This window comes from Danio rerio, chromosome 20 (assembly GCF_052040795.2).
Source record: "Danio rerio strain M-AB ecotype USA chromosome 20, GRCz13ab, whole genome shotgun sequence".
NCBI classification, from domain to species: Eukaryota; Metazoa; Chordata; class Actinopteri; order Cypriniformes; family Danionidae; genus Danio; species Danio rerio.
In genome coordinates this window covers 42,115,482-42,141,792 of record NC_141040.1, presented here as the reverse complement: position 1 = coordinate 42,141,792, position 26,311 = coordinate 42,115,482, and the positions used below count along the sequence as shown (strand labels likewise).

The 26,311-nt window shown below is 34.9% G+C and overlaps 3 protein-coding genes across 12 annotated transcripts in view; 1 reads left to right on the top strand and 2 right to left on the bottom strand.

The window, feature by feature from the left end:
* The window catches only part of LOC147832293 (uncharacterized), a 112,122-nt gene extending 109,350 nt beyond the window's left edge, over positions 1-2,772 (bottom strand). For both annotated transcript variants that reach the window (XR_015518735.1, XM_087298592.1), the window contains exon 1: positions 2,707-2,772. Coding sequence is in view for 1 of the 2 variants with exons in the window: in XM_087298592.1 (XP_087154718.1) it covers positions 2,707-2,733 (27 nt within the window). In the remaining variant the exon portion in view is untranslated. The remainder of the gene's footprint in view (positions 1-2,706) is intronic.
* Positions 1,766-15,769, top strand: angel2 (angel homolog 2 (Drosophila)). Of its 6 annotated transcripts, none has more exons than XR_015517798.1 (9): positions 1,766-2,078; positions 5,290-5,729; positions 7,755-7,984; positions 8,104-8,173; positions 10,683-11,104; positions 11,185-11,293; positions 13,647-13,686; positions 13,806-14,144; positions 15,022-15,769. XR_015517798.1 is itself a non-coding variant. In XM_087297408.1 (9 exons), the coding sequence occupies exons 2-9, from the start codon at positions 5,297-5,299 to the stop codon at positions 15,183-15,185; spliced, it is 1,635 nt and encodes a 544-aa protein (XP_087153534.1). In that variant the 5' UTR covers positions 1,766-2,078; positions 5,290-5,296; the 3' UTR covers positions 15,186-15,769.
* Positions 15,770-19,195: 3,426 nt separating this feature from the next.
* The window catches only part of vash2 (vasohibin 2), a 57,536-nt gene continuing 50,420 nt past the window's right edge, over positions 19,196-26,311 (bottom strand). For 3 of the 4 annotated variants that reach the window (XM_087297404.1, XM_087297406.1, XM_087297407.1), the window contains one exon: positions 19,196-22,952. In XM_087297404.1, coding sequence (XP_087153530.1) covers positions 22,883-22,952 — 70 coding nt within the window. In that variant the 3' untranslated portion in view covers positions 19,196-22,882. The remainder of the gene's footprint in view (positions 22,953-26,311) is intronic. The other variant, XM_087297405.1, reaches the window with a different exon arrangement.

The window sequence follows — 26,311 nt, the reverse complement described above, 5'->3', positions numbered from 1 at the left end:
ATTGCCCACCATTCTCATTAAGAGGGGTAAATAATAAATTAAACTAATGATGACAATAACAATTTATATGGTTGTTAGACTGTTGCACTTTTTTGTGTTGACAATAAGCTTGTTATATAGTTCCTACTGGTGTGTATGCATCGTTGTGTGCAATGTTTGTATGCTTATAACCAAGGATGGAAATGTATTTGAAATGTATTTTAAAATAAAATCCAAAATACCTCAATTTTATGTGTATTTGTACCAAAATAAAATACAAAACGCAGCAGCCACAATTGTATCAAAACAAAATACTGTATTTTGTATTATACTACTAAATACTTTCACAAGGGAGCATCACATTTCTTCCCACACCTTCTATTGACAGGCCTATTTAATCAATCCCTTTACCATTAAACTGACTTAGTGAAGTAAACAATGCTTGGCAGCAACAGCATTTCTCTGAGCAAGTTTAAGTCAGCTTCTCTGCAACCTCATTCACCTCTACTGTACATGAATATACATTTATAAAATTTTGCTTTTCTTTGGTTTTAGTATAAATTTTGTACAAATTTCATACATAAAGTCCCGTCTCGAAGATGATCTCTGGATGAACTGTAAAAAAAAACACAGTGAAAACTATCTAATGCAGATAATGAATTGAAACATAGTACTATATATTGTCATTGTGTTTCCATCCATTGCATGGTCAGTAAAATTACCACCATCTTATATTTAAAAAGGGTGGGTGATATATGAAGAGGCTATTTGAATTTTCATTCATTTTTCTTTGGCTTAGTCCCTTATTTTTGAAAGGTCACCACAGCAGAATTAACTATTCCAGGATATGTTCTTACACAGTGGATGGCCCTCCAGCCGCAACCCAGTACTGGAAAACACCCATACACACTCATTCACACACACACACACACACACACACACACACACACACACATACACACATACACACATACACACATACAATTGGGCCAATTTAGTTTCTTCAATTCACTTATATCACATGTCTTTGGATTGTGGGCGAAGCCAGAGCACCAGGAGGAAACCCACACCAACACGAGGAGAACATGCAAACTCCACACAGAAACGCCAACTGACCCAGCCGGGACTCAAACCTGCAACCTTCTTGCTGTAAGGGAGTCTCAGTTTAGTCCCTTTAATGAACATCAGTACACCATCCTTTAGGTGTTTTACATTTCTAAACATCCTCTGCATTTCCACCTGCAGCCCTGAGGTGGACACTGAGGATGTTCTAAAGCTCCTCATCCTGTTCTTAAGGACTGATATTTTATTCCATCTCAATAGTATACTATACTGCCATTACATATTAGCATTGACCACCTGCTTAATTATTTTTCTGTTCTGATCTCAAGCCTCGGCAAATAACTGAGAAAGCATCAATCTGAGGCCACATTTTTATGATGTCATCATGTAGACTTCTTACAAAGTATTTTAGTTTTTTTTTTAATTCAAAACACAAGACACTGAAGTACTTGGATACAAAAATTAGGCCATTTTCATAAACTCTATCAAATACAAATGACAAAATACTGCAAATTTAAAAATACATGTACCATAAATACTGCCCATCCCTGTTTATAACCACCTCCAACGATAGAGGGGGTCACAAGTCACTGGAATCGTCATTTTTGGGGGTCGCGAGCTAAAAAGTTTGGGAACCCCTGGATAGAGTACAATGAACAAAGCTTAGTTCGAAATCCACATTGCAACAGTAGCCTCTAGTGGCTTCAAGATGTACTAACACGACAGTGTTATTCAATGGTCTGTTTAAATAACCCAGCTGGACTGTTTTGTCTCCAGTAGATGCGAGTAACTGTTATATTCGTAAGATGAAATATGTTTATTAAATTACAAACATTTGCGCTGTGACTAATATATTGCATATGTGAGTCTTCACACAAATGTTCGGTCAAAATAACCGAGCATGAGAGCATCCACAGCCAGAGAAGACAAACAGGACAGACACGATCTGAAAATCTGAGCATTTCACCCGGACACCGACAGCAATCGTTTAACATCTGGATCTAGTGTTCCGCGGTGCGTTTATCGCGGATTTTCAGGTAAGAAATAAATGAACTTCTATGTAGTTTCATCGGTAAAATTCACCGGTAACTAGAAGTGAAACGCGATTTCACTGTAACGTTAGCGGTGTACATATTGTACGATCGAAATCAATCAATCCTGCAATTCAATACGTTATAAAACGGCAACTCTTTCTCGGTTTGATCAGTTAGATGGTCTGTTTATAAACATGAGACATTTGTACATTTACTAAAACTACTGGATTTGTTTGGATAGGGCCATTGTAGTATTTTGTCACATAATGCTTTCCGTCATGACTAGTTCGAGTCTGACTCCTTTCCGCGAATCGATTCTTTTGAACAGTTCTCTTTAATGAACCCTTTCAAAAATAGTAACAAATTTTCACAAACTTAGTTCTGTCCGACCATTACTTTACATCGAATCCACAAATTCATATAGATCTGTCACAATGATACATTTATAAACGTTTCAGCAATTGTTGCAGTCGTGATTCAGTTCTTAAACAAGACATTTCGAGCTAAACTTCGACGAATTTACTTTAAACAACTCTCTTTAGTGCGTGCACATAAAATGGTAACACATTCAATAAATAAACCTTTTCCAGTTCGTTTTTATCTCTGCTGTTAGTAATTAAAATGAACTTACATTTCCCGCCTCACATTCTCCGTGCATCGCAAACACTGTTATATATTAAGAAGATTCGATTCGAATGAATCATTTACTAGTCGGATTCGGACTTGGCTTCTGACGTCATATTCAAACGCCATCATATCTGGGTTTGTTTTGCTAGCTTGTAGCATCGCTAGACGTGATTTCACACTTCTTGGGGTTTCGCTTACCTGAGATGGTGCCCAGAAAAGTGGGTTTATGAGAAAAGGGCGTCACATGCCTCGACACACTAATGCTAACTATGCCAGACCAGGAGTGTCTCCAAAGTAAGTTCATATTTGATTGAGTTTTGCTCATGCTGCTAACTGTCAAAAGGAAAATGCAGGAGATTTTGTAAGTGGGTTTGTTGTTAATTATAATTATAAAATATTTTAACAAACTAAATTATATAAACAATGTACTATTCTCGATAAATACATACGACACGATAAAGTAAGAAGAAATACAATGAACAGATTTTTACGTTACATCAAACGTGTCACTATCTAAACACTGTCTGCCCACCTGTTCATTTAGTTGTTGTGTACTTTTCAGTATGCTTGTCGATCCCAGCGTTTCGTCATTTATAAAATTGGTAACGTCGGCACTTCATTTCACTCGTACTACGTATTTTCCAAAGTCATTATATTCATACGGAAACGTACTATACCTAAACATCTCCCTGATTCTAACCTTATATAGCCCAGTGCTCTTAGGTAAGTGTACTGTAGGTACACGTTAAGTACGCATACTGTAAATTAGTGCAACCATTACATTTAAAGATTAAGAAAGGTTTTCAAGTCTTATTTTATTTGGTATTCAGGGCTTGCAAAAATTTTTAAATCTCTGGTAGGCACTAGGCACTCTTCAGTTTTTTGTAGCCCGAACATAAAAAAAAAAACATATGTGTGTATATATATATATATATATATATATATATATATATATATATATATATATATATATATATATATATATATATATATATATGTTTGTATGTATGTATGTATGAAGTCAGAATTATTAGCCCCCCTTTGAGTTTTTTTTTATATTTCCTAAATAATGTTTAATAGAGCAAGGAAATTTTTACAGTATGCCTGATCATATTTTTTTTCTTCTGGAGAAAGTCTTAATTAATAAATTCACTTTTCAGGATAAAGTCTCTAATTAACCAATTTAAGCCTTTAAATGTCACAGTATAAGTGTCCTGAAAAATATCTAGTCAAATATTATTCACTGTCATCATGGCAAAGATAAAATAAATCAGTTATTAGAAATGAGTTATTAAAACTATTACGTTTAGAAATGTGTTAAAAAAATCTGCTCTCCGTTTGGGGGAATTGGGGAAAAACATAAACAGGGTGTGTGTGTGTGTGTGTGTGTGTGTGTGTGTGTGTGTGTGTGTGTGTGTGTGTGTGTGTGTGTGTGTGTGTGTGTGTGTGTGTGTGTGTGTGTGTGTGTGTGTGTGTGTGTGTGTGTGTGTGTGTATAATGGCATTTGTTATAGGCTATATGTCTTTGTTTTTAAAATAACCAAAAATAATATTTAACATTTTTATTTGATTAATGTTTTTTCATATAACCAAAATGAACATTGTTTCAGGTTAGTTGAGTAATTGCTTAAAGATATATATTTAGATTCAGCATAGTTTAAACAGGCCTCATGTGAACACCATGATGTGAAACTGCTTGTTTAACCAAAAGACATGTCCTATTAAACTTCACAATTCTGAGGTAAGAAATGAATGCATGTTCGGTTATTTTTAAATTGTCCCTGAATAAAATTTCATGTTTTAAAAACCTTTTGATTTTAAAACTTAAAAATTTTGTTGAAGTCATTATTTGGTGCTGAGGAAATGAAACATCTGTGGCGTGTGACAGCTAACAGAACAAATCCAGGTTTTTAGATTATGCTGCTATAGACAAGTTAAAGTGATTTTTAAGTAAAACACATATGATTACTAAATTTTAAACTTTCCTCAGGCTATTTCTGTATCTGAATCTTAAGTAAGAAAAAGTGGATTTATTGCTGCAGTATCAGCAGCACAGTATATACATAATTATCAAATTTTTGAGTGGATGTAAAGGCATTGAAATATACTTTTACTCCCACCAACCTTTCGGGTTGGTTGAGATAGATTTTGTAGCCTGTCTGGAAAAAGCAAAGCCCCTGGATGTCGGCTACCAGATTTTGCAAGCCCTGGTATTTTACATGCTCTTCCTTTTTATTTAAAGTAAATAAATTATTTTATTACCTTACATTTAGTTGTTATTTATCTACTTTATTTATTTTAAAATGGCAATGAGTTGTTAATGTGGCAATAAATAAACAAATAAACTTTAATTGTTTAAATGCATCTATTATCTAATATGAAATAATAAGTTATGTTATATATGCTCTTTAATTTGACTGTATAATTCATGTGCATTACTGAATGTCTCAAATTGCTGTTTTTTTAAACATTAGTGGCCCTTAATAATTTTTTTTAAGAGTAGCATAAATATATATTTTTACAGACAATATGTAACCTAAAAAAATGAAAAAGCTGAAACAAATGTTTAATGGCTCTACTTTTTGCAGTCATCCCATGTTTGGCCGTTACCTGAGTACAGTAGGCTTCCCGCCAGCTCAGAACGTCTACAACCACTGGAGACACTGGTATCAGCCTGGTCATTTATGGTGGACGCAGCCACCACAGCTGCAGCATCCCTCATCCTCCTTCAGCACTGTCAGACACCCGTTCAATAGACCCCCGAGACCTCCGGATCCGTACCAGTGGAGCTCCTGGAGGCAAACTGGAGTACTGCCCCACACTCGAGGCCTTCACCTTTCTGCAGCTCTGATGGAGAGCACTGACAGACCCCCACCACAGAAGAGGAGGAAGAGCGCAGAAGGGGAAATATCCCAGCGCTCACCCCAACATTCACCTCCGAAAGGCAGCAGGAGTCCAAAAGGAAGTCCTGAATGGCTGCGCAATGTATCTAGCATTGAAGTTCCAAATAGGACTTCAGCCGTACCTGGTAAATGATTAGGATGGTGCTATTCATTTATTTGGATGCATTGGTTTGTGGGTTGTTGATATGATGTTGTATGTTCACTGTCACACATGACAAAAAAATTAATATAATTAGTGTTGTGATCGTTTCAATTACAGTAAATGGTTAAACATTTCCTTGTCTTCAATGGACCTCTAGTTAAAACTGCTGTGTTATTGCAGTTTTAAGCCAAATCTTAAAACTGTCCTATGCTGTGAGCGTCTCAAGCATAGTTCAATAAATTACAACTCTTATAAATATTTAAAAAAAACAAATAATGCAGTCATTAATTAATACCTCAGACCTAATTTTACAAGTGGCTATTTCAGTAAATGGCATTTTTCCCCATACATCCATATATTTCCAAAAGCATAGGAACTTTTGTGAATCTAAATTTTATCACTGAAAACTATGGTGTTCTGGGCACAGTTTTTCAAAAAAAAATGTATATGGATCAAATTGGTGCAGATTTGAAAATGCCAGAAATCCCATGTTTTGCTATCCAGTGTTAACTGGTCTATCTTAGTTTTTCACAGTTCCGTAAAGGAACATTGGGTTGGATTACTGTGATTCAAAAACCAAATTTCAGGATTACCAAATCCTGTTGATCAAAGCCTTAAATGGAACCAACAGTGTAGCCTACTGGCTTAGCAAAGAACCACTGGTAAGTAAAATACCAGTGGCCACAAACAGCCATTGCTTGTTTTAATGGTAAGAAACAGAAACACTGTAATCCAGGGTTCATACGGTCATGGAAAACCAGGACAAGTCATAGAATTTTGACATGGCAATTTCCAGGCCTGGAAAAGTTTTGGAAAAACAGAAAAATCCACAAAGTTATGGAAAACAGAAATCTGTTTACTTGAATATAGGTTTACTTCTTTTCTGTCCTTGTCCAATCACATACTCTCACATTATTAGTGCAGGGTAAGCATTATCTAAATACATTTTACATTGATATAAATTTAAACTAAATAGATTGTTGTGTGTTTTATGATATGCTGTAATAAATTTGAACATGCATTGTTTCTTTTACCACGTAGACATTGCATAAATAATTAGGTCATGATAATGTACCTAAAAATCTTGGGAAAAATCACAGAAAAGTCATGGAATTTTAGTAGTAAAAATGTGTATGAACCCTGGTAATCAACTAACATTTAAAAAAAAGTTTGTTCTAATATAATACTGTTTTGAAATAGTTTTGTTGTTGTTTACCATATCTTATTAGATGTTTATATATATATATATATATATATATATATATATATATATATATATATATATATATATATATATATATATATATATATATATACACATATACATACTATCAGTAACCATTAAGTTTTTGATCGTTCACTTTAAAATCACAACTGAATCCACCCTTCTGATCAGGAAAATCCTTTTTTTTTTTTTTTTTATCAAATAGGTCCCAATCTGGGTTGAAAGTTTTGAATAACTCAAATGACAGATTTGATCCAAATCAAATGTAAGATTGGATTACATGGTCTGATCTTAATTCGAAATCCCTCTGTTACTTTTAAAAACCCATTTCCTAGATTTGATCCAATCCATGATCCAAAATCCCACTGGATTACTTTTGAAAAACATGGGCTCTGGTGCGTCACTATGCTAATTTTAAACCAACATTTCCACAGAAGATTTTAATTAGTTTGAGGACCACATTAAAGATCATGTGACTGAAGGCCAAGACGTGCACCTGTTAAATGATTGTTTTTTAAATCGCTTTAAAATTGTTTTTAAAGTTCTGTAGTAACCCAATTTATTGAAAACGACACGTGATGGAGAAAAAAATATTCATAATGCCATATAAATTAAATAGTATGTATGTAAATAAGTGTTTTTCTTAATAAATATTTGCTATGTCACACCATAGGACATATGTACGGTACAATTCATACTACATAAATATAACAAATGTCTTACTGCCTATTTGTCAACTACCCCTGTATTTATGCACAAATCCACAATCGTATCTGTTCACAGAGCTGAAGAGACACTGGGAGGATCTTTCTCATCTCTGCAAAGCTGCACCATCTGTGAACCGAGGGAAGCAAAAATGGCCATTTGACTTTTCGGTGATGTCCTATAATATCCTCTCTCAAGATCTGCTCTGTGATAACACATACCTTTACAGACACTGTAATCCTCCTGTTCTGGACTGGCGCAATAGGTTTCCTAATATAATCAAAGAGCTGGAACAGTACAGTGCTGATGTAAGTTTGTGAAAGACTTGCCTGTGTATTTTAGGCCACTTTCACACTCAAAACATGTTGAACCGATGAAAATTTGCAGTTCATTTAACAAGATATCTGCAACATTTTTTCCCCCATAGATAATGTGCCTGCAGGAGGTGCAAGAGGACCACTATAAACAACAGATCAAGCCCTCACTAGAATCTTTAGGTAATTTATTCTTCCTTGATTTCTGTATAGGTCAATTTTCTTTTATTTAGTGTAGACTATTTTTTGTATTACACATATATTTTTCAACAGTAAAGATTTTATCCCCATTAATGGTTTATTATTTGATCATAAAGTTAAAAGCTGTAATATTATATACAGGATTTAAACGGTCATCACATTACTTCATTAGTTAGACGACCACTCAAGAGTTAAAAACAATCTCATTTTCGTTTTAATGTACTGTAATTAATATTTTCCTTCACCTTTAAAAAAACATCTCCATTGCGCAGGAAAATGACATATCAATTATCATCATTAACTTATTCTCATGTCTACGTCAGTAAAGTGAAATTCCAACAGTCCAAAACATTGAACGTACATTTTCATCTCATTTCATCTTATAAACAACAAACCATTAAAGGAACACAGAAAGGTCCAACTCCTCTTGGTGTTAGTGATCTTAATTTATGAATCCAGAACGCTTCTCTTTGTAATAATCTTTTATTCAGATGACCTCCTCTGTGACTCAACTACTTCCTCAATTCATATACATTCTAGTTGTTTAACGTCATGTCCGAAAAAAAAATCCTGTTACTGCCGAAGATATATCTTGTCTTTTGGCACAGACATTTTAACATATAGACCACATTACGAGTAGAGCAGGTAATACAGGTTTTTATCTTAATGTTTTCAACTGTTACTGGATTAAAAAATTACTTACACTTTACTAAATTCTGACATGCCGTATAATTTCTGCACGAAAAACAACGCTGTAGAAAAGTGAATTTCTTATTTCTTACTATATCTGAGTTTATCATCATATCTGCTAAAGTTTGGGATTTTTTAAAAGTCAATAGTGGATTATGTTGAAATTTATTATTTAAAGATATGTCAGAAGATAATATATGCCAATGTTTATGGATTGTTGATTAAATAAAATTATTGGAAAAGTTTGGGAAAAACAGGAAAACCCACAAAGTCATGGAAATGTGTTTGACAAATATCTGTATACATTAAAATATAGGTTAGTTGAATTTACTTCTTTTCAGTCCTTGGCTAATCACCTGCTCTCACATTATTAGTGCTGTGTAAGCATTATCTTAATACATTTCATATAGATTTAAAAGTAAACAAACAGATAGTTGCGCATTTTGCGATATGGTGTAATCAGTTTGAACACGCATTGTTTTTTTTTATTATTTATCACATATACGTTGACAATTTACTTTTAAGCAGGCTTCAACTCTAAGGATTTTTTCTACTGGGCCAATCAGCTGGGTTCAGCTTTTTACTTGCTCTGCCAATATTTTCACTTGCCCCACAGAAAAAAAAGGTAATGGCTATTTATTAGCCACATATTTAAACTAATGTGTCAAATGTTTGTAAATCTAGAATTCAGATATTTAAAAAATTGTAATAAATGTATAATGAACAAAATTCAAAGTGTTATGCAAACAAAAGTAGCAGTAGGCAGGTATTTTATTGCAAAACGAAAGGTGGCTCACCTGCCAAACTGACAGCAAACTGTACAAATCATCACTTCATTTGTTTTGTTGTGTCGTATCTACGTAAACGTCTGTTATGAAGTCATTCAAAGTTTTTTTTTAGCATCATAATTTGATGTTGCCACCTTGTTGCTGTGTCTTCACTGTACTGGTTGTTACGGAAAAAAAATAACGTGCTCACAACATCCAAAGAGATAACCGAAAAGCAATATAGTGTTTTTGAAATCACATGAAGGTAGCGTTTGAAGGCTTAAAAGCACAAACTCCTTCTCGATACTAAGTCCGTATTTGCACTCAATTGACAGTCGCACCCAAATTAAACTTTAGTGACAAGGCAGCACTGTCCAGATAAGGCCAGTAACGATCCTGTCTACTGTCCCGTGCATCTCACACACTGGCCCCGACCCAACAGGCAGTTCTCATTGTTGAGCCCAGTTTAAGTTTTAAAAAATTCAAAGAATTTTCAACATGATTTCACTGCAATTCATAACCTTTTTATTTAATGACTAATTGGTATGAATTTATTTGATCTCATACATACAATTTAATACAATTTACCAACTGACGGTTGGGTTTAGGGGTGAGTTTGGATGCCATGCCTCCTTTTTAAACTTTCATACGACTGAACTTGTTCGAATTAGCCACTAAACTGACAAAACAATTAATAGTTACATTTCCTCATGAGATCAGGCTAGGAACTTTAACAGTAAAAATGTGTATGAACCCTGTATATATTTGTGTAACAACTTGTAATTTATTTAGACATTTTTTCCTGTTATGGTAAAGCTGATTTTTAAGCATCATTATTCCAGTCTTCAGTGTCACATAATTTTTTTGAAATCATTCTAATATACTGATTTTTATAAGTTTCAAGCATAAAAACTAAGTGAATTACAGTAGTTTGCTAAATGAAATAGTCTTCACATCACAGTAATTAAATCACACTTTACTGAAATAGGATAAATAGTGTGGATAAGCACCTCAATCCTCTGCCCTTAAAACAGGCTACCACTGTGAATTCAAGCGGAGAACGGGTCTCAAGCCTGACGGATGTGCAGTGATCTTCAAACGCGAACGCTTCTCTCTGGTGTCCTGTCACCCTGTGGAGTATTTCCGCCGTGGCGTCCCGCTCATGGACCGAGATAACGTGGGCCTGATTGTGCTGCTGCGGCCCATTGATCCTCATGTCTCTCTCTCCAACATCTGTGTGGCTAACACACATTTACTCTACAACCCTAGACGTGGGGACATTAAACTGGCCCAGCTGGCTATGCTGCTGGCAGAGATAAGCCGCGTGTCCCAGTTACCTGACAGCAGCGTTTGTCCTGTGCTGCTCTGTGGGGATTTTAACTCTGTTCCCTGGTCACCCCTCTATCGCTTTATTAAGGACAGAAGGCTGGACTACGATGGCATGCCTATTGGGAAGGTAGAGAATCTTGGAATTATTTTTTTCCCTGAAACATTTTTGGCATTTACTAAATTCTCATACTTGTTGATTTCTTTTAGGTGTCAGGACAGGAGGAGACCCCAAGAGGGCAGCGTATTTTGACTGTGCCAATTTGGCCCAGAAGTCTAGGCATCTCTCAGCAGTGCCAGTATGAAAACCAAACTAGAGGTGATTTTCTGCACCCATTACATTCATTCATTTTCCTTTGGCTTAGTCTATATTTCAGAAGCCAACACAGTGGAATGAACCACAAACTATTTCGGCATATGTTTTACGCAGCAGATACCATTCCTGCAACCCAGTACTAAGAAACATCCATACACTCCCGCATTTACATTCACATACAATACACCTATAGTGAATTTGGACTGTGGGGGAAACTGGAGCACCCGGAGGAAATCCACGCCAACATGGGGAGAACATGCAAACTCCACACAGAAATGCCAACTGACGCAGCAAGGACTCAAACCAGCGACCTTCTTGCTGCGAGGCGACAGTGCTAACCACTGAGCCACCATGCCACCGCACCCATTACGTATGAAACTCAATCCATTAATTCTGCACTCCAGTCTTCAGGGTCACGTGATGTTTCAGAAATCTAATATGCAAATTGGTGTTCCAGAATCAATTCTAATTATTGATATAATTTTAAAAATAATTACATTATATTTTTTATTATTGCAACATAAAAAAATTGAGGTAACTGAGAATTTTCTGTATTCTTTTACGCATAGAAATTTCAAATGAACAGCAGATGTGGAGACATTTTTGAGATTATTTGAATGCATTAATTTCTTTCAAATATTTTTGATCCCCTTCTATTAAAGTTAAAGCAAACAAATTAGCCCAGAACACTTGTCATACTTGCAAATGTATGAATGTAATTAGATTAGATTCAATTTATTAAAGCAAGTGGCTTTATGAGGAGTTTCCTTTTTCTGTTGAACACAAAAGAAAATATTTTGAAAATATTTCAAAGTCTTTAACTATTATTTACATCACATGAAAATAAAATACTACAAAATTTATAAAAAATCTTATTTTTTTATTTTCTGTTCATCATTAAAAAGACTCAAAAACTCAAACAGAGTTGTTACAAGAGAACGGAGAGTTAATGGTAACAGAATTTTCAGTTTTGGGTGATCCATCCCTTTAAAAAAAGCTCTTTTTTATGTCATATTTGCAGTGATCTTTAATTATCTAGTGGCATTTCAAAAGAAACACATCTTTTACTGTGTATGTGATAGAGTTTCTATGTACAGCTTGTTTTTGTCTCCAGTATATCAGTTGTTGTAAATTCTCAACTAATATACTAAAGACAAAAATACTTTGTACATAGAAATTCTATCATATATGCAGTAAAATAAGTTTCTTTTGAAATGCCACCAGATAATTAAACATCACCGCAAATATGACTTTTTGAAGTAAGTCACTTGTCATATTTGCTGTGATGTTTAATTATCTGGTGGCATTTCAAAAGAAACTCTTATTTTAGTGCATATATGATAGAATTTCTATATGTTTTTGTCTTCAGTATATCAGTTGTTGTATATTTAATACTCAAGGAAATGACCCTCATGTCAATGTATATAAATGAAATTCTATCTATATTTTGAACTTTTTTTGTATCAAATATGCAATAACATACTGGTGAAAAATTGTACATAGAAATTCTATCAGATATGCACTAAAATAAGTGTTTCTTTTGAAATGCCACCAGATAATTAAACATCACAGCAAATATGACTTCTGAAATAAGTCACTTGTGATGTTTAATTATCTGCTGGCATTTCAAAATAAATACCGAATACTGTCATGTTTGCAGTGATCTTTAATTATCTTGTAGCATTTCAAAAGAAACACGTATTTTAGTGCATATATAATAGAATTTCTATGTACAAATTGTTTGTTTTGTACAAATCAGTTGTTGTATATGTAACTCAAGGAAATGACACTTGTGTATATATACACATTTTATTAAATGCTATCTTTATTTAAAAAAAAATGGTAAAGTATTAAATATGAAACAGCTGATATACTGGAGACAAAAATTATAGAAATTCTGTCATATATGCACTAAAATAAGTGCTTCTTTTGAAATATCACAAGATAACTTAATATGACTTTTGATACAGATACAGTAAGTCATTCGTCAGATTTGCAGAGATGTTTAATTATCTGGGGCATTTAAAAAATACTTAATAGTTAATATATATTTGCAGTGATGTCAATATATATATATATATATATATATATATATATATATATATATATATATATATATATATATATATATATATATATATATATATATATATATATATATATAAATAATTTTTTTTTTTTTTTTTTTTTTTTTTTGAACATAACTAATGTGTCGGGCAACAACATGTACTTGGAAATCAAATAACATTGAGTCTTACAGCATTCATTTAAACCTATAGCTAGTCCAGGCTGCAAACATGTTTTGTAATAAAAGTTTTATGCAACTGCTAACACCTAATTTAAATTATTTTCACAGATTCTGAGTTAAGAGATTTGGAGCAGACTGAAAGGGAAAGGTAAAAACGAGTATTCAAATATAATATTAATCTATATCTGTCTATACAGTGCCTTGCTTCATTCAAGCCCTTTGATGTAAACATTACAGCATTACACTCCTCGCCTTTCATTTCTGTAGATCTATTGTCAACGTTTTAAAGCCAAGCTCACTTGACAGTCAGTGCTGTTCAGCAAATTTAAGGAGAAGAGATTGGACTGCTCAAAGCGATGTGTCCTATTTAAATCCTGTGATGTGCTGACCTTTAATTTCGAACAGTATTCATTCTTCACTCCTGTGATCTGTTGTGTAGTTTTACCGAAGCCAGCATAGAGCACTGTTTAAGGCTGACGTCTGCGTACTCGCATCACCTGAAAGAGAGCGGTCAACCCGAGATCACAACATGCCACTCACGGACCGCCATCACTGTCGATTACATCTTCTACTCTGCGGCTCTGGGAGACGTGATGGCACAAGCAGGTTCGACTATGAAATTACTGTCGTCTAAACTCCAAGAAAATACATTTATTCTCTGTAGTTGGTGTGTGTGATGTAACATTTTCTTTCAAATACAAACTTAGATTATTAATAACGGCAGCTATTGGGGTTGCTGTCACCACATGAAAATGTACTCTCACCCTCTAGCGCAGGGGCATCAAACTCTGGAGAGCCGCAGTCCTAGATGGTTTTGAGAGCTGCGGCCCTTCAGGAACTAAGTTTGACCGTAACTGTGTTTTCTATACAACAAATACTATGGAAGATGATGGTAACTGGTTTCCAACATTTTTAAAAATTATTTATTCTGTGTTCAACAGAAAAGAGAAACTCTAACAGGTTTGTGACAAGGTTTTGTTCATCTGTTTTGTAAACAAGGCAGAGGGCAATGAAGAGATTGCAAAGGGAATTTTGTTCATAAGCATTTTTTTTTTTTTTAATGATATAAGTGATTTTTGATCAGTGATTTGTCAGCCTGTTAACTGAAATATGACCTTTTTATAATCCATAATAGGGGCACTTTAAAATCAGGATGTTCACATAGAGGGTCAGGATGAGTGTTGAAAATAAATGTTTTTTGCATGTATATTACTGTTAGAGTAAAAAAAATATGAATTAACATTATATGTGATCCTTATGGAACATGCTAAAATAATAATAATAATGAATAAATCCATATTATGAGCCCTTTAAATATCCTCAAAGGTGATGCCACTAGACTATCAGTGTAAATGTTACATCACCACTCCTGTAATCACGTGACCTGTGATGCTGCAGTTTTCTGCAGTGCAGTATATTGTACAGGAAAGATTATGCTGCTGCTGGTTACCATGACAATGTCCCTCCTCCTTCTTTTACCCAGAGTACAGTGCTCCGCCAGAGAGGGGTCTACAGCTGCTGGGCAGGTTAGCTCTAGTGGGAGAAGAGGAACTCCAGAAGGTTAATGGCCTTCCCAACCAGCACAACTCCTCCGACCACCTGCCACTTCTGACACGTTTTCGTCTGCACCCTCAAGCCGACAGCTGACAGAACAAAAGTGCTTGTGAATATCATATGTGTAGCCTTTGAATATGTGTTGGGGCAGAAAAAGAAAGAAGCAAAGAAATCATTTACAGATCCTTTAAGCTCGAGAAGTGTCATTATGAACATTGTTTTAGCTGGTGCATTATGGGATGGTGACATGCTTGCTGGAACAACCAAATGAGGGATGTTTTTTTTTTTTTGGAACAAGGCAGCTTTGACACCAAGCAAGTGATTTCATAAAGATATTAATATTTTTTTATTTTCAAGGTTTTACGAAATATCTCTTTCAGACTTGCGTCATTTTAAAGTGATAAAAAAAGAGGATGAAAAATGAATAATTTTATCTTCAAGCTGGCATATGTGTAATTTTAGTTTCCTGAAATAAAAAGGACAATATATAAAATTACAAACATTTTTTTTCTGATGATCTAAGTTTGAAATATATTTGAGTTCGATTGTCTTAAGCTAACACAAATACCTTTCTCAATTACACTACTTGATTAATCGTATTTGTAAAAAAATTTCTCCACCTTTTTTTTCATGATTTTTCCAATTAAAGCTAAAAAAGTCTGATCAACATGAACAAACTATGTGAACTACATCTGTCAAAAACCTTACCCTGATCACAGTTATTGGCGTTTGTGATGGATCACAAGTAATATATTAAGCCAGGAGTGTCCAAACTCAGTCCCGGAGGGCCGGTGTCCTGAAGACTTTAAGATTTTTTATTTTTTTTGCAGTGTAAGAGCTTGATTAGCTGGTTCAGGTGTTTGATTAGGGTAGCAGCTGAACTCTCCAGGACACCGAAACTCCAGGACTGAGTTTGGACACCCCTGTATTAAGCTTATTGTATTATTGTAAATAAGCAAACAAACACACAACATCATTGGATGGCAGCAATACATCAATATCATATAATGCAAGCAGAGACTGCTAGAATGAAAAATCTTTAATTTTGCATGTTTCGTTTGTTTTAACAGTAATACATTTGAGGATTAACATTAGGATTAATTTGGAGAAAAAAGCCAAGTCAAATTAAATGACTTGAAGCAACTGAGACAAGCTGGAAAATTACTTCTCACTTGTGGTTTGAACATTTATAGTACTCTGTGTAATGTATTCTACATTTATTTTGCACATTTATTGTGTATGACCAAACACCAAAAGTGCTTTACAAACATGTGAGGAGGTCTCTCGTCACCACCACCAGTGTACAGCATCTACTTTAATGATGCGATGGCAGCCCAGGACAATGATAGCAGTGCGCTCACCACACCAGCTATAGGGGGAGTGGAGAGACAGTGATAGAGCCAATTCAGCGGTTGGGGATGATTGAGTGGACATAAAGGACTAAGGGAGGTCATTTGGCCAGGACACCAGGGTTACACCCCTACTCTTTACAAGAAGTGCCATGGGTTTGTTTAAAAAGGGCCTAATCTGCAAAATTTAATTTTAGAAGGAGTTTAAAGTGCAATAGTCTGTGGATATAACCAGTTTCTAATGGCAAAAACATTCATTTTTTTAATAAATATATGTACTTCATTTGATCAAGTTTCAATGGCATTTTCTCCTTATAAATGTCATCAGAAGCAGAAAGTCTTGTCCATTAGTGAAGATCTCACTTAATAACATGGGGCTTTAGTCTTGTTTTTAAATCTGCCACTATGCAGACACAAAAAGCTGAACTATGAACTTTTTAATGCTTTATCAAATATACAAAAATTTGTTCCCCACAAGTTATCTTTGCATGACTGTGCACACCAGGTAGCCATTGCAGTTCTGAATATAATTAGAAAGTGAAGTTCAACTTGCTGACACCTTGAGTTACTTCTGCAGTGGTTTGGTTTTGTGTGAATTTTTTTTAAAGAATTCAGCTCTGTTTCTGGATTATTAAAATTCAGCTGATAAGACGCGTTTCAGCAGAGCATGCTTTGACCGACCTGAGACAATGCTGGGTGTTCTTGGAGTCTTTTTATCTTGGGAGAGGAGATGAGAAATGACGGATTTTTCTGTAAATCCGCAGCGGCTCTATTCCTGTGTGTGACGCTGTCTTTGTAAGCAGATTAAAGCGGGCGTATTCCCACTGTGCAGAAACACTTCAGTCAGACTGGGTTCTGTAACTCTGAGATTTAGGGCAACATTGATGTTACATCACCTGGTTTAATCTCAAAGCTTCTGTTTTGGCAAGAACAGCTCCTTACAGAGACAGCGGCCAACAGTATTCAGGACCTTACAAAGTTTATAAATTACAAGCGACAAAATGTATTTTTAAAAAAAATGACGTTGTGAGTCAAACTGACTAACTCTTTAACCTTTGTGCATTATTAAAAATAAGTTGAAATTGTAACTTTCATTTCCTTTTAGAAATCTATTTTACACTAGAAGTACAAAAATAGGCTACATCCGAAACTTTAGGGCACAATGTCCTCATTAAAGCCGCAATTTCCTCTTAGTGCAGTTTAAGTAAAAAGTCATAGATGCTTCTATTTTAGTTTGAAGTTGTAACTTGTTTTTTTTTATGTTAAAAATAATAATACTAATAATCCAAGTTGTGTTTTTTTTTATTTAACATTCTGTAAACAAACTTAAAGGATGAAAAAATAATGAAATAATTTTTGGTAGTTATCACAATGGCTATTTGCTGGTAAAGAATTTTTAATACACTTTTTATAGGGCCCATTTTAATTTAATACTACACTTTTAGAAGTAGATAGGCTATACTATTCTTTGTTTTCTTTCCATTGGTAGCCTAGTAAGTGTAGCTCACGCTCACACTAGGGGGGTTCAGGTGGTTCGAAAAACCCACCACTCACTGACAAAGGTCAGGAATTTGTCCCATACCTGAGCTCATTTGTCCTATTTTGACTGCTTTGCCATCATAAATTGTAAAAATAACCAATCGAAAAGGTGTTAGACCAAGTGGAATCCTCTGTAGGCTATCGAGACTTCAGCTAATCAGTTTTGACCAATGTAAACAAGTAACTTTTACTAAAATTCTTCAACATTATTCTTGAAACAGAAATGACCAATAAAAAAATGCACCGAAAGCGGCCCATATTAATTAATTTGAATACTCATTTGGCTGCAAATGTACTTTCTTTCAAGAGAGGCAAAAAAAAAAAAAAATCACAAAGCTCTACACTTTTACTATGTATTCAATTTGATAAATTCTGACTGAGTAGTTAAATATGCTAGCCTGTTATTTGCATAAATGACAATAGGCTGCAGTTTTTAAATTTATATATTAATGGATTCCTGATTTTTTTCTAATGATATGTGATGTAATAAACTTAAAAATAAGTATTTATTCATATTTCTATCTTCTAAATCCTTAATGTTTGGTACATCAAACAAGTGTGGTTATGATGGCCATTCAACAAGCTAATCCAGCTATAAATGGTGCTTAAAATATCACTAAAACTCAGTATTTAGATCTAACGATTTAAAAGAAAATTAGGCAAATAAATGCAAAAAAGTTCACTTTTTGAGAAAAAAAGAATCACTCCTTTCACCAGGCAGGCTATGGGCCTGTCACGTGACATTTATTTGCATCCATTTTGTGATAAAATTATCTCTAACGTTACGTGATTGCTCAGGTAGCAAGCAATAATTGGCTTGGATACTGGTTTTGTAGCAAATAAGCTGTTTTTAAGATAACACGACGTCATGATGGCAGGACACACAAAAAGAGACATTGAAAACTAGATTTCTTTGCTAATCAACAAATGTAGTTATTCGGAAAGTATTGGAAAATACTCCATAGCTTTACCACCCAGTCCATTGACACATATGTGAATAGTGATTTGAGTAAAACGCTTAAAACCTCACCTGTACTCTAAAACGCCAGTCGGCAAGCAAAACGGTCATCCAAGGAACAAGACAACTGAAAATGATATTAATGCAATGGATCATTTACACGCAAGATGGCGCCGTTTGCTCTTTATTTACTTGACTAACCAATCAGAATCGCGTATCCCGGAAAGCGCGCGTAATTAAACACAGTAAACGTTCCATCACAGAAAAAAAACTTGTTTTATTAAAACATGCTACTGAGGGTGAACAAATTAATTCAATGTTTGCTTATGAGGAAATGGAAGTGACCCAGAAACACAAATTTCAGACAGAAAAGAGGATTTATGTTGCAAGGCTTAGGAAAATATGTTGAGGGTCACTTATTTTATAAAGTCCTTATTTTTGTGATACATTTAAATACACAGGAAACTCAGGATAGGCTTGAAGTAGTGAGATCTTCATAAAGTCACATTTTTAACATTCTTACTGAGAAAAACATTTCCCATAAAATTGGATTAAACTATTTTGTCATTCAAACTGATTGTATTTTCAGACATGGAAACAAACATTCCACAAAAGCATCTATAATCGGATTACCTACATCACCTATGAATATATATTGGTGATGTGTAATATTAAACTTGTTGCAGTTCCATCACTGTGCTACAGAAGCCAGATTAATGTGCTCTTTAATCATACAAAAGCTAAAATATTGACTTTCACAATATGGGTAAAATGTCTCATCTTAGCACCTTTAAGGGGAGATCACTGCATTTCTTTAAAACCAGAAACTTGAATGCTTTTACTACTGCTTTTTACTTTTTCCACTCAATTTCACACAATAAGTTTCCAAACAGCAAGTTATAAATGATAAAAAAAAATCTGTAACAATATGATGTTCTTCACATACCAAAAAAAAAAAAAAAAGCAGCAGACCCCTTCTCTCCCATAAAGAGTCTGAACAATTCAACATTAGATATGTCACTGAAACTCATGACCTTTTTTTTATCTTCATGTGACTAAGATAAAACCCTCAGCCTTAAGGATGAGTTTGACGTACTCAGTGGTCTGGCACTTGTGTGGTTCGATAGCTTCTAATAGGAAAGCTGGTACCAATAACAAGGCAGAATGAGCTCTAATGTGGTAGTTTAGTCAACAGCACTCAATAAACAACGCTCAGAGAGGAACCACTCGCACAACCCACAAAGACTTAGTAACAATGTCACTGCTACAATTTTAAAAATAGGTCTGTTGTTGAGCAAAACAGATCATAGCGCAGATCTGCTCCACGTGCATAGCTTATTCTCATGAGGTGGGAAAGTTTGAAGTGATATGCTGTTGATTAAGAGATGATATCCTATTAGTCTATGCATATGTTAGCAATGGTGTAGTCAAACGCACCTTTGAAAGTAGACTTCATTTAATGATGTTTGCGAATATTGGTGCTCAGTGAATGCGCTGTCATATTTCTCATCATACTGTTGCGTGTAAAGTATCGTGCATACTGCTCAAATGGCAAAATTCACATCAAGCACACTGTAAGCAGACCCTCACATATGCATAAAACAGAAGTTTACTTTGGAATTAAGAGGACATGAGGATAGAAAAAAATGAAGTGAGGAATTTATATTTCAATGCTTCACAGTTTTCCAAGAAGCTTTTCAAGTTTCATATTGTGGTAATTCCTCCAAGATCCTTTGCATTTACAATTTTACCCTCTTTTTAGTATGTCTTTACTTTTATTTCCTCGTGAAGCTTTGCCTTCACTACAATAAGTTTTAAATATAGCTTTTCCTCCCACTTTAAAATCTAAAAATTAAATTTCAATGCGTTTCATTCCCCTGAGAAACACTGCATTCCCACGCAAAACTATTGAGTTCAGTCTCAGTGTTTTATTTCCCAAAACTTGGCAATCAGTAAAAATAAGCATTGAACTATAGTATTCGATATAACATGATACTCAGGGTGCGAATTAGACATTGACGATCAGGGGGTCAACTTTTTCTTTAGTAGTTTGGTAATGCATGCTTCGCTAAATCAAATTTACGAATGTATTTAAATTATATCACATTTATTGATAAAATGTACACATTTTTAGCATTTTGAGGGATATTTCGTGACTATTTTAGACGTTACTGTCGGTCAAACTATACAAATTATGTCTAAATTTTAAATTTTTTAGGCTACATGCAGATATAAACATCTATTTTACAAGAAGCATGTTTTGTGAATATTTAAGATGTCTATTGGTGCTTGCGAGCTGCCAATTTCAGACTGTTGAATCGTATTTTTCCTAGCATTGATTAGCACGATTATGCATTTCCAAAGGTATGAATCATTATGGGGTGTCAAATGTATAGTCATATTATACATTTTTAATTATTAATATTTAAGATATAAATCAGAGATCAGAGAAAGCTATTTATTACTATTAAAGGGCTAATCCCCTACCCTATACATCTTGCTTTGATGTCCTTCAGGGGGGATCAAGTGTTAATTAGGGGGGTCAAACCCCCCTGTAATTCGCACCCTGATGATACTTTAATATCTTTGCAATTCCTTGCAAAACTTGACAAAAGTACAGGGTTCCACATTTACTAGCAAATACACTTAAAAATTGTTCCCCCTCCAAATTTGCATTCACTCAGAGTTTTGCAAGCTAACACAAAAACACTGAAGTATATTTTTTCCTATCACCATGTCCCTTTAGGGCAGGGGTGCCCAAACTCAATCCTGGAGGGTCGGTGTACTGCAAAGTTTAGTTCCAACCCCAATCAGACACACCTGAGCTAGCAAATCAATCTTTTACTAGGCTTTCTAGAAACATCCATGCAGGTGTCTTGAGGAAAGTTAAAGCTAAAGTCTGCAAGACACCAGCCCTCCAAGGCCGAGTTTGGGCAGCCCTGCTTTAGGGGCTTTGTAAAAACCCTCTGATTTATAGTCATTAACAATGTGGTTCCTGACTGCCGCATAAAAAAGTAATTAGAAAATATAAAATTTAAATGAATGTGTGAAACTTTCAGGATTATTTGCAGTGGACAGCACTTCAACCTTCACACCTCTGAGAGTTTCTTCATCAAAAGAAAAGTAAAATGAAAATGCACAGAACCGCAAAATACTGTACTGGCTTAAAAAAACGTTAAAAACAATAGCGAAAAATGATAAATAATAAAAACATTTAAATAAAAAAAAGTTCATCTACAACCGCTACCATGATATTGTATAAGAAAAAAACATACAAAACCTATCAATGTATGTTAGCCTCAAACCTTCAATAAAGATCAATAAAACATGTTCTTTCCATCCATATTACAGGTGTGTGGAGGTAACATCAACAAAAAGGAAGTGGATTGAACATAGTTCTTGTGGGCAGAATGGCGGATTCTCTGATGCTCTGGTCCCTCGTGTCCTTACGCCTCTGGCAAAATAGCTTCTTGACAGTCAGTCTCCAAAACTACCAATAGTGAGGCACCGAGGTTCACATCTCTCTGCCAAACACAATCCAATCACACTCCAGCTCTCACAGCTAGTGACGATCTGTCCAAAAATAGAGTTTTCCCCCACATTTGCGTGAATATTTTTGTCAGTCACACTTTTAAGCTTTCTAAAATACTTGAGCATTATTAGGGTACAAACATATTCTTCAGCAAGAAATTTGGTTCAATTCTACTTAAATTATGAACTATTTCAACATTTTATGGCTTAAAACGAATGTCTTTTCTTGTTTAAAACCTTTTTTGAATCACTTTTAAATTTGAGAAGGGCACCCAATTTCCCTTTTACACAGAAGCAGAACTAAAAATAGGATAAATATACTGTACAGTTCACAATTTGCATTAAATAATGTGTGGATCTGACTGCGGGAGGACGTGTGGAGGATAAAGCTGTTACATCAGTGCTGTAGTCTCTCAGATGCGGATCTGGTAGCCGTCGCTGAGGGTGCTGAGCTCTGCTGGCTTTCTGTCCAGTGCTGCTGGCCTGCAAAGACAGATCGTTATGTTAGTTTCAAAACACCACAGTAGCAAATGTGTAAGATCTGTAAAGAAAAATTCTACGAGACAATTAATAATATTGTTTGATTGCAGATAATCGAATAATCCATCACTCACTCAATCACTCACTCACTCAATCTTTCAACTTAGTCACCGATTTATCAGGGGTTGCCACGGCAGAATGAACCGCCAATTACTCTAGCATATGTTTTATGCAGGCGATGCCCTTCCAGCCACAAATCAGCACTGGGAAACACCCATACACTCTCACATTAACACACAAAATCATATACTATGGCTAATTTTGTTTACCTGATTCACCTATAACTATACTGATGGCCAATACCGATTCTAAATCCTGAAATGGACCAACTTGATCCGACATTAACCAAACAAGGGGCAACATGTGAAACACACCAAACAAACAGAATGAACCGCTGCTGACCAACGACCTAACAAAGCGTCTTGGTGTGTCCCAGCCACACCAAGTAAAGTACAAATGAAATCACACCTAACCATTTGATTTTGTTATCTCCTATTGCTGGTCTGTCTGAGGTATTGAGCTGGTTAACATGATTGACGACGTCCCTCCAACTGTCAGTTTTGGCAACAAACAGAAATGATGAGAAGGAGGTGGTGTCTGTTAGGTTGAAATAACTCTCCTGAGACCCTTTTCCCAATCTTACTGAATTAAATACCCTACTATACTACATCCAGTCAGCTTGCAGTAGAAAAACAAGCCACACACACTATTTTCTAATTTATTATTCTGTTTCTCTAGAAACTGTCACATTACGAAAAAAAAGGTTGCAGCTTCCGGTTCATGCAGACTTTAAACACAATGACAGCATTGACAACTTAGTTCAGTAACACGTACACGGTCCACAAACCAGAACTAACCACTGCTTCGATTTACCATTAGTCTGAATCTCTCTTGTTTTTTCCCACAGGTGTGTTCCAGTCATATTCACATTTACATTCAACCTTCAGTCCAGCTGAGAACACAGAGTTGCTGAAGAACAAAGTGCTCCATCACAGACCTCCAGCATTGCTGTAACTGTTGTTGCTCTATCATACTCTCTTTAACCATTCACTTTTATGCTGCTACCCTTGTGAAGAAATCAATAGGCCTTCATGTTCTTCTGACTGATGCTGGCTATTTGAAGCAGGTCCTTCAGTGCCAGGCGATCAGTCACACAGGAGTGCCAAAGCAAGACTTTCATGCTAAAGTTATGCCTTTTACAATCACTTTCCTTCATGATAGACTGAGAATGAAGGATTAAAATACATCACTTACAAAACAGAAGCAACTTGGTCTGTCATTATAAGAAACCACAACCAGAATAGCTAGTCAGAATAAAAAAAACTGTTATAACTCTACCCGAAAACACATATCATGCTATGACCGGTGTTCAAGAAATATTGTTACAGTTTAAAATAACGGTGTTCTGTTCGAATATATTTTAAAGTTTAATGTTTTTCCTAAGATGTAAAAAAGTTAGATTTTCAGCTTTATTATCAGTCTTCAATGTTCCTTTACAGATCATTATGTGCTGATTTAAAAAAATATATATGATGGAAAATGTTTAACTAGTATCAATGTTGAAGATTTATTAGTAGAATGTATACTTTTTAAAACTATACTTTAATGAATAAAAAGTTCAAACTAAGAGCCTTTATTTTAAATAGAAATAAATAAATATATAATATGATAAAATAAATAAATAGACAAAATGAATAATAATATAAATAATAATAATAATAATATATATATATATACACACAACAGTTCTGCCTGGTTTTTTTAATCTGATTGGCTGATAGCAGTGCGATATTCTGCTAGTAACAACACTGATACTGCCTCTTTACCCTTGTGTATTACTCCACCCACATACAGCAACAAGCAGAGGACACACTACAGTTTGACAAATATTGCTGCTGTTGGGCAACATAATTGTGCTTTTGAGGCTTTTTTAGTCGAGAATGCAGTTGTTTAAACGGTAACTATGCAATTTATTTAGAAGGATAGTGCTTATTTTAAAATATTTATAGTTTCTGACAGACAGTGCATCTTTGAGCAAAGACGGTTGACGTTGTTCATCCAAAATATGGCGACAGAGACCGCATAATAAGCCCTACGAGGAGGAAAAATTCAGAGTAAGTTTAAACTACAGCTGATCAAATCATTATAAAACTGGTAGTGATATTCTAAGTCGATCTCTCTCTTTTGTATGTTGCAGTGCTGTATTTACACCATAGTAATTGTAGTGTGAGATGGAACTCATCTTAAAGTCTTTAAACTGGTGATGTCCATCTGTTTATAACGAGTTCTGTTTTCGCTACTGCAGTAAAAAGAAAGAAAGAAGAAATTCCCGCAAGTTCCTTATCGCAAACACAACAGTAATTTGGTAGTGATTGCGTTGCTTTTTCAGGGTTAATTATTGTGATATCCCGATAGCAACAGAAGAAATACTGGGAAATCTCTGTAGACTGATGGCATTTCATGCCGTTCAGGCTTATAATCCTAAAATGCCAGAAAAATCACCTGTTTTGTCATCACTTTAGACATTACGATGGAGAATCATTCAAATACTAGTGACATTTGTGAACTGGCAACGGTTTCTGCTGTTCTGGCTTCACTGCAGATGTGAATGAATGTAGGAAAAAAGTAATTTCTCATTTAAAAGCATTTTGAGACTCTCCGTGTTTGATTTAATTTTTTATATGCACAATAATGTAGTCGAACTGTTGTATAAACACAATATCACACTTGTAGCAGTGCGATGTGGCTGTATACCGCTACTGTTGGACACGAAGGCATTTTAATGCATTTTTCCCCCCAATGCACTACTTTTTTGACAGATGAAGAACAAAATTTTGTACACTGCAAACTCAAAGATGTACAAAGTGGACAAGGAAAGTGTATATGCGAGTTGAACTGAAAGGAGCAGACAGAAGAGGTGGGGCTGAGTCTGTAGACAAGCAAACATCCTGTGTGTTAGAAATAGCCCTGAGTGGAGATAATGCACTCTGACAGGGAGGAGACGCAGGAAAAGGGCAGGAGCAGATCTGCTGTACCAAAGCTGAATTTCACTTTCCCAGAGGAATTCAACCGTTCACTCAACAGATCTGATGTGTAAAGTCTGAAAATTCAAATGCATCTTTCAATTTAATCTTCTGGCTGTTTCATGTCCTTAAATAAAAAGTTATTGTTTTTTTACTACTATTTTTTTGGGGGGGAAAGTTGAAATTCCTATCATTTACTTGACCACAATAAAGTTAAATTATTATTAGAATTATTACAGTTAAAATAACAATTTTCAAATCTTAAGACTTTACTAAAGG

What these genes read in the sequence shown, in the direction of transcription:
- angel2 (XM_087297408.1), top strand. Translation starts at nt 5,297, where the DNA reads ATGTTTGGCCGTTACCTGAGTACAGTAGGCTTCCCGCCAGCTCAGAAC. An exon ending in ATGGCATGCCTATTGGGAAG is followed by an intron (nt 11,105 to 11,184) that starts GTAGAGAATCTT and finishes GATTTCTTTTAG; the next exon opens with GTGTCAGGACAGGAGGAGAC. An exon ending in GTATGAAAACCAAACTAGAG is followed by an intron (nt 11,294 to 13,646) that starts GTGATTTTCTGC and finishes TTATTTTCACAG; the next exon opens with ATTCTGAGTTAAGAGATTTG.